Raw genomic sequence first — 13,636 nt, 5'->3', positions numbered from 1 at the left:
CCTATGAAGTCAGCGCTGTGAGGCCAAAACAATAAAAAATAAAATACAATAATTTAGAGTTTTTGTAAGAAGGAGCGGGGAAGGCCGTCGCTTTGCTGAGAAATCTCACGGGCATGTCACCTTGCGTTATGTAAAGGCGTCATCGCTTAATCTAAATGAGCTCTCGGAATTTTAACAGAGTTTAAATGTGCCCTTTAACACTGGAGATATAATCAGCACACGCGTGAATAAAGAGGCCTCGGATGCATCTGTAGAGGGTTTATGATGCTGACGAGAAATGCTGGCTTGTAAGCGATACACAGAGGAGGGTGTGCGTGGGCGAATTTAAAGATGTTTTTTTTTTTTTCTTTAGCAGGTTAAAGGCAAACACAATAAAATGATCATACAAAATAAAACAAAAACTCGGATAATTATAGGCTTTGCATATATTATCGAACTGGATCTCACTCCTGTTTGTGCCTGTTTGTTTGTTGTCACTTTCCGCTGATTATGAATCCCATCTGCTTCTCTTTAGTCTAATTAGAGGGAATAAAACGGAGAGCGACCCGGCACGTGCAGATGACTGAACGCGAGTGCAGCAGCACACCTCTCTTCCGGGGACGGAGCCAGCAGTGCTGCCTTCTTGCGCTCTTTCCAGTTGCAAGACAAAAGAGAGAGAGAGAGAGAGAGGTGGTGGTGGTGGGGGGACGGAGAAAAAAAATGCACGTCACATTTCTGGAAAGCAAATGCTACGAAACGCGAAGTTTCTCCGAGCAGCCGTTCTATGTTTCCCCAAAGCATTTAAAGCTTTAAATGGCGCAGAAAAGTATTCCCCAACGGCCCAGTGTCGGAGAGCAACACTTTTCTTTGCAAGCATAATCACAGTTAATTGCTCTTTTAAAAAAGGGGGAAAAAAAGGTGTTGCACCATGTGAAAGCATTTGTCCAACCCGATGTGCAGGAAATATTGAGAGGTCTGAACTTTTTCGGGAGACTGGTGGAAATTATTCCGACAAAGTGGAGAAAGTTCTGCCGAATGTCCCTTTTTTGTAGTTTTCCTCTGACTGAAATTGGATGAAGGAGGAGGTATCGACAAAGCCGGTCGATTAAAACGATGGATTATCGATGGCTTGTCGTCACGCTTCCGCGGTTCTGTTGGATACCAAAAGGAATAAACAAAACCTTTGTACACGATTGTTATTCACATAATTTATTATGTGCTTATCGACCCGTTTCTTCTATCTGTCGGTCCCTGTTTTGCGTCGCATGCAAGGCCTTGAGCTTCTCTCTCTCTCGCTTTTAAATAAACCCCTCGTGTTTTACCTGAAGATTTTTTTCATAGTATCCTAAAGAAAATATATTAACAGGTTACAGGTAACCAGGTGGCCCTCACACGCCGTACTTCTCATTCTTCATTTCTGCATTCTGTCAAGCCAACAACGCAAACCCCCTCGCCTCATGATGCGAGACAAACTCCCTAATATGCACTTAATGTAAGCTAATTACTGCTGATTGTTATTGATTAATGATCACGTCATTCGTTTCACTTCAACCCGTGGGAAAACATCCCACGGCAATTTCTCTCCCAGTATAGACTGTTTGGGGACATGAGCTCGATGCTTTTATTCAGATCACCGCGCACTGTAAGAAGTCAGGATGCAAGGAGACCAAAGAACTGTCACACATCGTCGAATTATTCGCAGTGCTTGTATAGCAGTGTAATCAAGAAATGATAATAATAATAATAATAATAATAATAATAATAATAATAATAATAATAATAATAATAATAATAATAATAATAATGTGTATGGATTTGTAAGTAGCATAGCCCATAAAAAATATATCCAGGAATAGATCCCTGCCGCTCTCCCAGCAGACTGCAGTTGCTCCATCGTCACCGATCTTTAATAGGCTCCAACATAGAGCCGCCTTTATTCAGCTAAACTAGACGGAAACCATTCCCATATGACATGTAGGCTAAAGGCCCATGCAGGCACCACATGAATATATCGAGCGGCCTGGCAGCCAAACCGGATCTTGTTGCTTTAAAAAGTCAGAAGATTATTTAAAAAAAAAAAGTTAAATCGGAATAGATGTTTACAACTTTTACTGCGTCTTTCGTTTTTTTTTCATGAAATGTTTGGACATCAGCAAAAATATTTTGTGCGTATGATTCAATGTAATAATAATAATAATAATGATAATAATAATAATAACAACAATAATAATAATACAGATGTTAAAACTGTTGTAATAAAACTACACCGTCTAACAAAATATCTCGTGTAAATTCAGTTTGTTTTCTGAATTGTACATTAACAAGTTAAGAAAATGTTGTGCTGAATGGTTATGTAGCTGTGTTTGAGCAGATTCTTTTGTCGAGAACAGAGATCTAAATTTTACCTTTGAGTCCTTACATCGAACTCCTGTATGCACGTAACGTAAAGACGGTCTTCCTCTGTCTGGAGCAAACAAACAAACAGGTGCAAGGCAAAAGTCACAGCTGCAAAAAGAAAGCCTGCAATCTGGCTACCTGCTTTCAGGTGATCTGCCGAAGCAGTGTGCGCACGGTTGCTGCTAACTGTGAACAGAGAAAGTTATCCAAGAAATAAGCAACACGGCTGTTACAAATGTGAACACAGAAGGAAACAAAAGAAAGAAAGAAAAAGAAAAAAAGAAAGAAAGCATGGACGTCTCTCCGGTAGGACCCTACTGGTGGAGGCGCCGTGCATGCGTCAAACAGCTGCTGGCCGCTGCTTGTCCTGAGGGCAACATGGTTTTTACACACACACACACACACACACACACACACACACACACACACACACACACACACACACACACACACACACACACACACACACACACACACACACAATCATAGCTTGTAAGCTTGTAAAGTTGCAACCACAATCGAGCTCGAGCCTTGGACCTGTTTACGTGTGCGTGTGAATTAATGAAGTTAAAAATAACCTCTGCAGCTCCAGCAACACATACTGAGGTATCAGTAGCGGCAACAGCCTAAACACAAAGTTTCTGTAAGTCTTTAAATTAAGAAAGGAAAGTATTTTTATAGCACAATTTTTTTTAAATAAACAGGAACAAAAACAACAAAATAATATATTATGTTAATTATAAATACTGTAATAATGATAAAATTATATTTAAAAATGTAATTCCAGTATTACAATACGACCTTGACCTCACCACCATACCTCACTGCGCTCACCGCTGTGCTGGAGAAAACCAAGCAGTCGCTGTTAAAGGGGGTAAAAATCCAAGAGGGTGCTGGCAGGAGCTGAATGGGGCGGGTGGAGGGGTGAGAAGGGGGGGGGGGGTAAGGGGATGGTAAGGGGGAGGGAGGGTGGGAAGGTGAGATGGTGAAGAGAGAGCAAGGAGGAGGAGGAGGAAGAGGAGGAGGGGAAGAGATAAGTGATCTAAAGGGGAGACGATAGGACAAAAAAAAAAGTGATGATGATGAATACATTGGAAAGTTTTTTGGCCCCGGCGAGGGTGTCAGATTGAATGGCCTGTGCGCATGTGCGAAGGTATCACAACTGACAATGCTGGTGAGATGAAGATAGTGTTGTTGCTGCTTCTGGGCTCACGGAGGACGACGAGAGGAATCTACAAGCCGACAAGATGAGATCCAAGGCGAGGGCGAGAAAACTGGCCAAAAGTAGGTCTTATTTTTTCCCCCATTCTTATCGAGTTAACCCACCGGCTCCAAACTCCCGGCTCCGTAGATGTCCACTGTGTCCTTGTCATTTGCCATATCCTTAAGAGAGGATATGACTACTCTTTGTTCAAAAATAACTTTTCCGCTGTAAATATGTCCCGTTTCGGCCGCTCAGTCTCGTTTCCCTGCGTGTTGCGGTCTTGGCTTCGCTGGTTCCAGTGTCAACAAAAAAGAAAAAGAAAAGTTTTCATGTGTGATGAGAAACGCCGCTGGTGCTTTAGCTGATTACACTCCGATAAAAGAAATAGATAAACACTGTCTCCCAGAATTGAGCCTCATCTCGTATTTTTGCTCTTTATCGGTTGTCGCGGGCTTCCGCGAAGGCGCAGATTCCTCTCCTGAAGCTACCGAGAAAGTTGTCGAAATGGATAGTAACTTTTTTTTTCATAGAGCCGTTTCAAGTCTTGTGAAATAATATTCCCTGCTTTTAAAATAGTGGGCGCTGTGGCACTGCTCTGCTGCTCGCTGCAGAGCTCACGGCGAGCCTGGGCGCACTCTTTCATTTGCCTGCAAACTGATACGCAGAGATGCGATTTTAGAAAGGAAAGAGCAATATTTTAATGAGGACTTTTCTTCTTCTTCTTTAATTCGATCCTGCTCAAATCTCAGAAGATATTGCTCTCCCGCTAATTTGTTTCGTCCCAAAACCCAAGGCCACTGGACTGCAGCAGCAGGCTGTTTCCTCCTCGAGGGAATGCCAATCAATAATGTGTCTTGAGAGCGCCCATACGACGACTTTTGTGGGCTGCTGGACGCGTCACACGGAAAATTCATGTATTCGGTTCTTTTTTTTTTAGTGTGAGTGTGAACATGAGCACTTTGTTGTTGGAAATGGACCATGTTTATCGTTTGACATTTGTTTGTTGTTGGTGGGTTGATTTATGAATTACATTTACTTAAACCGCCGATTTTATTCTTGCATGAATGCACTTTGGCTTCCACAGCCCTGCGTGGATCACTCGGCTTTATTTATCCACAATTCATTTGAAAGACAAATGCTTCACAACATCGCGATTTCTATTGCGGGCCTGTTGTCATTTTATTTTGTTTCTGCCTTGGTGTTTGTTTTCTTCCAAACCATAGTGACTTGAGCTGTGGTTTTGTGAAAGCTTGCATTCTAGCTTGTATGTTGTTTTATTATAATGTGGGGGGGGGGGGGGGGGGGGGTATTTTATTTTAGGAATATGCTGTCGTATGTTGGACCTGCTTTATTTGCGTGTTTCCAGGCCCTTTCTGAAAACTTTGTAACTTTGCCTCCCTCCCTTTTAATTCAGCGTGAACCTCGACCTCGCATTAGACGCAATTAAGGCTATTCAACAAAGTCATTTCAGACCAAATACTCCGTGCCAAGCATTTGAAACAGACATGAAATGTTTATGTATTTATTTATTTATTTATTTTAAATAAAGAGCTTTACTTGACACGTCCCAAATAAATCTGTTCTATTTTAGCGCTGTTTAATTCATTTTCAGGGAGGGGGTTTCAGCGCTCTTTCTTTCAAAGGAAAAACAACGAGAATAAAAACACTAACATTTCCCCCCTCTCCACTTTTCAGTCGTGTTCTTGTTGTTATCGTGTCACTTTCACACGGTTGCCATACACGAGAGGACAAAGTTCCCGTACAAGTTTACAACAAAGCAAGAAATACACATACATAATGTTTTTTTTTTTCAAAGAAAATGGGTTAAAGGAAAAAACGTAAACTAGGCTGCTTTGTGAAAATACTTAAACGTGTGGAGGACCAGCCTATTGCCAGTAATTGCACTTGGTCTTGATCTCTAAACAGCCTTGATAGTCTGTTGATCCGGGTGCTAATGAACACAAATACCTGGCTTTGTAGCACTCAGATCGGAGCACTGGGAGCCTCTGCAGCTCACAGGCCTCCAATCTGTTGTGTTGCAGTGGTTGGAAAAACAGAGCAGACAGAAGGCATGAAAAATATCATGTTCTTCCTTAACATTCAAATCGTGCAGGCCCACAACTTTTGAATGCGACGCGGGGGGAGTGCGTTCCCCCCTTTTTTGACGCTCGGGTAAAACATTCTCTTTTGTAGCTGAGTACAGTAGGCTGTAGGCCCACGGCTATTATGCAGCAGCTGCTTTATCGTTTTATTATTGTTATTAATATTTTTTATATTATTATGTTATTGTTCTCGCGGACACCGGCTGCACATTAAAGACCACGATATTAGAAACTTTTCACCTAACACGACTATGTGAGCGCTTTAATGCAAAGTGGCATTGATCTCTAACTATGCACTAACTAGCTATGCATTAGTTCTGGTGTGTTGACATAATACTTTTGCGTCAACATTAAAGTGTTAATGAGTGGTTTTTTTTTTTGTTTTTTTTTAAGGAAAAAATGGTTTTACTTTCTGTTCCTCTGATTTTTTGATTTTTTTTTATTATTTTGCTGAAAATGTGCAACTTTTAATTTGAGATCAACGTCTATTGTATTTATTTATTTTTTATTAAAAATATTAAACAGTCTATTCTAAGCTTTATTTTTCATTTAATTTAATTGAACTTTTTTCTTAACCAGTGAATGACTCCATGGAGACACTCGAGCCTTACGCCACATCTCATTTTATCGAACGGAACGGATTTGATATGCGACTTGGCCTCTTGTTATCTTAAAAAACTAAAAAAAAAAATCAATACAGCCAATCTAGCTGAGAATAAAGACGCAAAGTGACAATATAATTACTTTTGGCGTTACTCACGATGAAGTTATGCTTGAGTATGTGTGTGTTTGTGTGTGTCCGTGCGCGCTACAGAAGGCTGATTGTGTTTGAAATGTTTAACACCTTGCGGCGGTTTTATTGTGGTATTCTTAGGGGTCCACATGTAGCGTTAAATTGTGTGTGGTTGTTTTTTTTTTTTGGATCAATTAAGACTTCCGGTTGAGTGGGCGTACATTTATTTTCAGGTATGTTTTTTTCAGTACACAGGTGGGAGCAATACATAAGCACGCACGCGCTGTTCTCTTCCTCCCCTGCGCTAAAAAAGGTAATTAAAAAAGAACCGTGTACTTTATCACATATGGTGAAATGAAAGTCAGTGAATTCACGCAGATTATCGATTTTCAACACCGATTTTAATCTTCTGCACAATCAGAAAATATTTATTTATTTTTGTACAGTCTTGCTTTTGTGATTTTGTGTTTGGAAAGATTCGCACAATTTCAGACAGCTTTCCTCTCTCACGGCCTGTCTTTGTCTCTTTCTATGATGTACTAATCGCAAGATATCCTATTGATCTTCGTGTTAAAGGCCTCTTATTAGATGGACTCCCAGTCATGAACTTGGCCTGGCTCAACAGCTTCTGATGTTTTGACAGAAGTAATAAAACCCAACCCATAACACTTTAAAACCAACAATGGTAGCTATGTTGAACTTCTGGCTAAACGTTCAGGGACCCAGTATGTTACTGCTATGCAGCGGTAATATGTGTCAGATAGCACTCCTTCATGTTCACAGATTAGAGCCTGGACATGAAAAAATGATAGGATCATCAAATGCAGAGGAAATCCACCGTAGCAAGATTTTTCTTTCTTTCTTTCTTTTTTTTTGGGTGGGGGTGGGGGTGGGGGGTGGAGTTACTTTTATGAAACTGTAAATCTCAGTTTTAGTTGCTTTTATTTTGAAGTGCACCAGTCAGTTAGTGCAGACAACATGCACCCAAACAAATATTGTTAATAACTCTTATTTTGATGGTTTGAGAAGAATTACAGATTTTTATCTGTTCCGAATTCTGACAATTTCCTTTCAGTGCATTTACAGTACCCACAGAGACATTTGTTTATGCTGAATGTCAGTAACGCTGGATAAATTGTGAAATAAAAATACCTGTGAGATCTTTGCTTTATTGCTGCAGACCTTGCATAACTAAAACAGGGAGGGAAACTTGAGATTCTTGTGGTTCCATAGAGCCCATTTGCATTCATGTGTGATGATGTGAATGATCTTTGCAGCACCGATTCAGGCATCACCGTTTGGCTGTCGTCGAAATGTGCAGACTTTGCTACTTCTGCATACTACAGGCTCTTTTTCTTTCTTTTACAGACATATTGTTCACCACCTTGTTATGAGGATGACATGCTTTGCAGTGATTTCTAAAGTGAAGTTTTCAATATAGTTTTGAATTTATTTTATTTTATATGGTTTCGGGGATTTTGATCTGAGCATTTGGACTGATTTTAGGACCATTTGTGTCAATTTCTGAATGATTGAAAAATTGTGTAGCCTGACTAATTGCATCAGTCCACACTTGGCGAGGCCACATTTCCTACATAAGTACTTGATTATAGAAGTTTTGGATTTGGATGTCATTTCCTCATTTTGATGATGTGCAGATTGCAGATTTGTGCATGTCGTGAGGAGGGTTGTTCTGACTGGTTTTCCATGTTTATTTCCTTTTATAATCATTTTTGTCCATATGCATTTAGTAAAATGCTTTTGTATTGACATGTAACTGTACAACCAGAAAACACTGTATGATGTTCTTTGAAAGGAGTAGCTTTACAACTGACAGTTAAAAAGCCAACAAAGATTTATCTGTGACTCATCTGTGATTTTTGCATGTTTGTAACATATTAATTTGTTGCAGAGGAAGTTGCTCTAGTCAAAGTTAGGACAAGGTCATGGTTATGGTCCATTCAGTGTCTAGTCCTGAGTCTCATGGAGTAACATATGGTCACCATTTGATTCCTATGGTGCAAATAGTTTTTATGTAACCGTTCTGCATTGAGCTTAGAAAGAAAACTTATATGATCTCCCGCACCTGTGCCAGGAATACACACAGGTGATAAGTAAACAAATGATTAACTGATGATTTAAGCTATGATTTACTGCAGCTGTAATGCTTTTAATAGAACAATTTATCGAACTTTAAATATATCAGTTATTATATACAGTATTTTATGGGTTTTTTTTTCCTTGGACTGTTTTTGGTTCCTCCTTTTCCCTCCTGAACATAGAGTGAAACAGTGTCTCAGGAGAAATTCTTTTCTTGTTATTCAGTCAGTTAGTCTTGTGAATTTGCTGCTGCTGTTTTGGCCAAGTGTTCATTGGAAAACAGAGACTCTAATCTGGTCAAGGGCAACTGCAATAAAATGTAAAAAAAAAGAAGTAATAAAGTGGATAATAACACGTGAATCAAATAAATTACATTAAGCCTCCTTCTGTCTTTCAGCAATTATGAGGATGAAATTACTTGTTCGCCCCTTTTGTCATTGTTTTTTTTAAATTTACTTCTATTCTAACATTTCAATGTCACATCCATCATTTGACCAAGTGATCCCCAGCACGTACTACAACACTCCCTATTGCATTACCTCTGAGCTATCTTGATATCACTTCAAATGAAAAGGTTGTGTTGGCTTAATTTTATATATGACCAATAAATACCTTCTTATCTAGTGCATTATTTCAATCTGCACAAAAGAGACAGAAACAAAGACATTGATTTGGTTTGGGTTCTCAGAATGAGAATAAATGGGTTCTGCTTCATTTTAGCAGAATTATTTGTATAGTTTTAGGAGAATAGTGAAGTCCTAGCGACTCCTCGCTGTTGACTGGGTTTCACTGAAGGCTTGCTTTGAAACATTTGACTTGCCTTAGTTCCCTGCTTTCCAGTGACACATACACAAGCACGCACTGAAGCCATGCATACGGTATAATGCAAATGGATCCCGCCTGGTCACACTTACACACACATACACCTCAGTGGTGACAGATTTTTTGTGCATTGGTATGCTTTAACCCCAATCAATCACAAACTAGAAAGGTTGAGTGTAAATGTCATCCAAACAGCAGGAGCCGGCACTGTTGGCTGACTAAATGCGTGCAAGTGTGTGGGAATCAGTGTGTGCACCATTTTGTACAGTTATTGGAGGTCCTGTCACTGTTTGGAGCTTTGACCTTGGCCAAGTCTGGCACAGCGATGGGTGGGCACCTGGACACACGCAGGCACTCTCACACTGAGACCCACACACACGCACACTTATACACACTCACACAAATTTTAGCTCTGTGCATCTTTTTCCGCTTCATTGCTGACTAAGTCAAATTTTGAGTTGGTATACAAATACCATTGTATTAAGCTCTTGCACATGGCTCCAAATCCCATTCATTTTATTGATACAGTTACCTCACCATATTCAGCTGGCAAAAATGTCTGTTTCTCCACTTGTGCTGTGACCTCATCTGCCATGTTTAGAAAAACAACAGTCTCCAAATCGCTTTGTAGTGGGGAATCTGACATGACTGAGAGGGTTTCAGATATATTGCTGATGTTTTTCTTTTTCCTGTTCTTTTCAGCCCCCTGTTTTTTTGTCTCTTCTTATGCTTTTTGTTTTCAGCCTGCAGATGCGGGCAGGGATCTTGGTAAAAAAAACAAACAAAACCGAGTCATATGTGTTAGCGAAAATGAGGTTAAAAAATACAAAAGGCCTGAAGTAAAGAGCATTATATCTTGACCCGTGGTTGCTTATCAAATTATGTCCAGCCACTGGTGGGTCATGTCTAGAGTTTTCCATTCCAGCTTCTCAGGACTAAAAATACATCACGACTGCTGGAATCATCCCATTGGAAATATCCCATCTTTACTTCAGAGGATTCTGATTAACGCTAAATGATTAGCTCTATGAGTGTCTTGTGTGATTGTGTACTACCCACTGCTAAACAGTGTGTGTTGTTTGCAAAACAAGGGGGCAAATGTGTCGACTCCCTAATTAGTGCGCGCTAACAGCCCTCATGATTCCCCCTTGCACTGTGATATCCCAGGGATTGCTCAAAATTGTGACTAGTTTTATCTGGGTCTAATCCTGATTTGTTTGGTATTAACCCTCGCACTTTCTCCCTCATTCCCACTCACTTCTGTCCAATTCTACATTTCCTTTCCTTTTATCCATTCATGAACTGACCTTTATGTTGCTTTCACTTTAATTTACTCCATACTCTCTGCAGAGCTGTTTCCAATGTGTGCTATATTATTTCAATATTGCCAGATCTTTAATCGTAATGAGACAACATATGATTGGCTCCTTTTTGTGATCCAAATTAAGGATTCCGAAGTTGTAATGGTAAATTTCCAAAAAAGAAACAGTCACTGTACCTTTTCTGTATATACAAATGCAGTGTACTAGAACATATTTTAAAGCAATATTTTGGTATATTGTGTGATCCATTTGCCATGTATAGATATAGAGTGTACCTATGCACTGCAAATGCATGAAAACTAATACTGCTACTAATATTCAGGATCTTGAAATGAGCTATTGGTGTGACCTACCATCAGCCATCAGTACAATGTAATGACAAGGTGATGCAAAACAAGCATAAAAATGAGCATTTAAATGCGTTTAGTGATCACAAAGAAATGTGACACTTCATTTTCCAGTATTCTTCTTCTCTCTGTCTGAATCGTAGCTCGTCCCTCCATACTCACACATACTCACACAAACACATGCTGTCTATTTCAAGTCCCAGTCCAGCACAGCTGATGATGGCTCATCCTGTTCTGGTATGATAAGCAGACAAACTGCTCTGTCCCCTGGGCTGTTTGCCTGTCTTTGGAAACAAACAGTGATGTGTAGAGGCAGTGTGGCTCTAAACTCCCACTGCTTGCTTCCCCTTTCATAAGACCGCCAGTTCAAAGCCTTGGCTCCATCTCTACTTCTATCTCTCCCGCTCCCTCCCTCCCTCCTCCTCCTCGCTGTCTTTCTCACTGTGGTTCGTCATTACCACAAAGATGGGCAAGCAGTGTCTCATTAAAGGGGATTAGAGACATCTCCATGTCTCGCGGGGGCCGAGCGGGACATTTCTCCTCTCTGGTCAGCCCCCCCACCCTTTTTCTCTCAGAGATCAGGTTCTTTGATTTGGCCAGATAAAGACCTCTTTCATGTCGGTTGGGACGGTTAGCGATTACACTGTCAGGCCCATCGTTTTGGTGCGTTTGACAAATTTGTCATGCTGGGTGGGGCGGGTGTGGATTGTATTATGAGAGGGGGGGTTGTACATGGAGATTCACAGTAATTGAGCTGTCATTATCCAGTGACCCTGCCAGGCTCTGGCGCATAGGGCTCACCAATTCTCTATTTGTTTCATACTTTCCTAACTTTCTCTGTGAGTATGATGGATAGAACAAAGAGGAGGGAGAGGAGGAGAGAGTGGAAGCTGGGTAGCAGTTCCCAGATGAATACCTCTGCTTATTTGACCACCTCTCCCGAGCACTCCTGTCCATGAAAATTGGCTCCACTACATCGCTGCTGCAAGTTTCTTTTCTCACCCAGCTCCTCCCTGATGCAACTCAATTAGGCCCATATCACCAGCTGCCATTTATTTTCATACAAAATGAAAACTGGTGGCATGTTGATTACTGAATTCCCCAGAGACAAAGGGCCACGATTGGTGTGGTTTAATTTCATTAAGTAGAGTGTGGTGCGTGGGATAAATATATTAGTGCAGTCCCCCCCTACCCCAATTTACTTCAGCCACTCTGTATGTTAAACAAATCCTTTGGTGTTACAGTTGTGAAATTGGAATAAATCTCACAGAATAGTTTGGTGAAAAGCAGGCATCTTTACACGAGGCACCTACGTTTGTTCTCGACTTCTTTGTGTTTTTTGATCCATTTTCTGTTTCTTGCGCGAGCCTTGAAACATGAAATGAAACCCCTCATGGTGGGCTTTCTGAGTGTGGTTGTGCGCTTTTCCCAAAAACACATATAACCATTGTATTTTGGTTATGGCTTGGTCTGCCCTGTGTATTTGAGATGTGGGCTAGAAAGATGCAGTGTGGTGTGAGTGAAAAAAAAATCTTTTCCTGGTGGGATAGTGTGACTATATTAGCGCAGAGATTTTGATGAAGGAAATAAGAGCCGTTCTTGTTAACCTGGAGTCAGATTGGTTGTGAAGCGATGAGTAGGGTGGAATGTGTGCGCTATCGTTCGCGAGTGAGTGCACACTTGTTTGTGTGTGTGCGTAGGTGTTGGAGGGGTCTTGACTAAAACATTTCAAGATGGCCCATTAGCTGGCGTAGGCCCGTCCCCTCCTGACACTAGGATTCCTCTGTGCTGACCCCTCTCCTCCACCTCTCAGCCCCTCTGTCCCAGAGGCCCCCAGCCTCATCCTGCCAAGTGTACGGTTCCAAAGTAACGATGAAGCTGCCTGCGTGTGAAAATATTGAATTGCAAAAACATCCCTGGGTGAGAGGGTGTGTGAATGGAGCTTTCAGCGCCGGGCCCGACCCGGGCTCTGCGCTACTGACTGACGGACAACAAATGGCATTTTGTGTCCAGAGAGAGCAAGGGAGCGAGAGAGAGGGGACAGAGAGGAAAGGGGAAAGGAAGGAGGAGAAGAGACACAGTGAAGAGAGGGGGGGGGGGGGGGGGTCTTGAGATTTTTCAGGCCTCTTCAGTCTGGGGCCCTACATGCAGGTCTGAAATGCCTTATCACATGACCTGTCTGACCCCTGGCCCCTATTCAGCTAAGGCTGTCAGGCTGCTCTCAAACAGGGAGCACAAAACCTCATAGCTTCAATGGCTACTATTCACCCCCTTGTGAAGCCCTTCTCCAAAGGTAATAGGTAAAAGTAATGTCAGTGACCTTCACTTTCCGTCGCTCTACAAGAGGGCAAAACTCTTAAGATTCCCAGATAATGTCAGAGGTAGGGTGGCCGTTTTGGCTCCTTATCCACTGCCTCTACTTAGCTGCCATGAGAAGAAGCGAGAGAGCAAGCTGACTTGCCTCTTTTGAGACAAAGTGTTGTTTTGGTTAAGGATATTAATTCACATCTTGAAAGTGATGTTAGCTGAGTTGGAATATGATAGCGTTTACAAACAATGTGATGCCATTTTTGTTTTGTTTTTTGTTGCCATGCGCTGGGAATATACTTGTGCCTGTGTGTTATCTAAGC

At 41.3% G+C, this 13,636-nt stretch overlaps 1 protein-coding gene across 7 annotated transcripts in view; it reads left to right on the top strand.

Moving 5' to 3' along the window:
- The first annotated feature begins 3,367 nt into the window (after positions 1–3,367).
- The window catches only part of prdm16 (PR domain containing 16), a 170,482-nt gene continuing 160,213 nt past the window's right edge, over positions 3,368–13,636 (top strand). For all 7 annotated transcript variants that reach the window (XM_026155239.1, XM_026155235.1, XM_026155233.1 and 4 more), the window contains exon 1: positions 3,368–3,660. In XM_026155239.1, coding sequence (XP_026011024.1) covers positions 3,624–3,660 — 37 coding nt within the window. In that variant the 5' untranslated portion in view covers positions 3,368–3,623. The remainder of the gene's footprint in view (positions 3,661–13,636) is intronic.

The sequence above is a fragment of the Astatotilapia calliptera genome, chromosome 20 (assembly GCF_900246225.1).
Source record: "Astatotilapia calliptera chromosome 20, fAstCal1.2, whole genome shotgun sequence".
NCBI lineage: Eukaryota > Metazoa > Chordata > Actinopteri > Cichliformes > Cichlidae > Astatotilapia > Astatotilapia calliptera.
The sequence above is the reverse complement of the archived record's forward strand: the minus strand, read 5'-3'. Positions and strand labels throughout refer to the sequence as shown.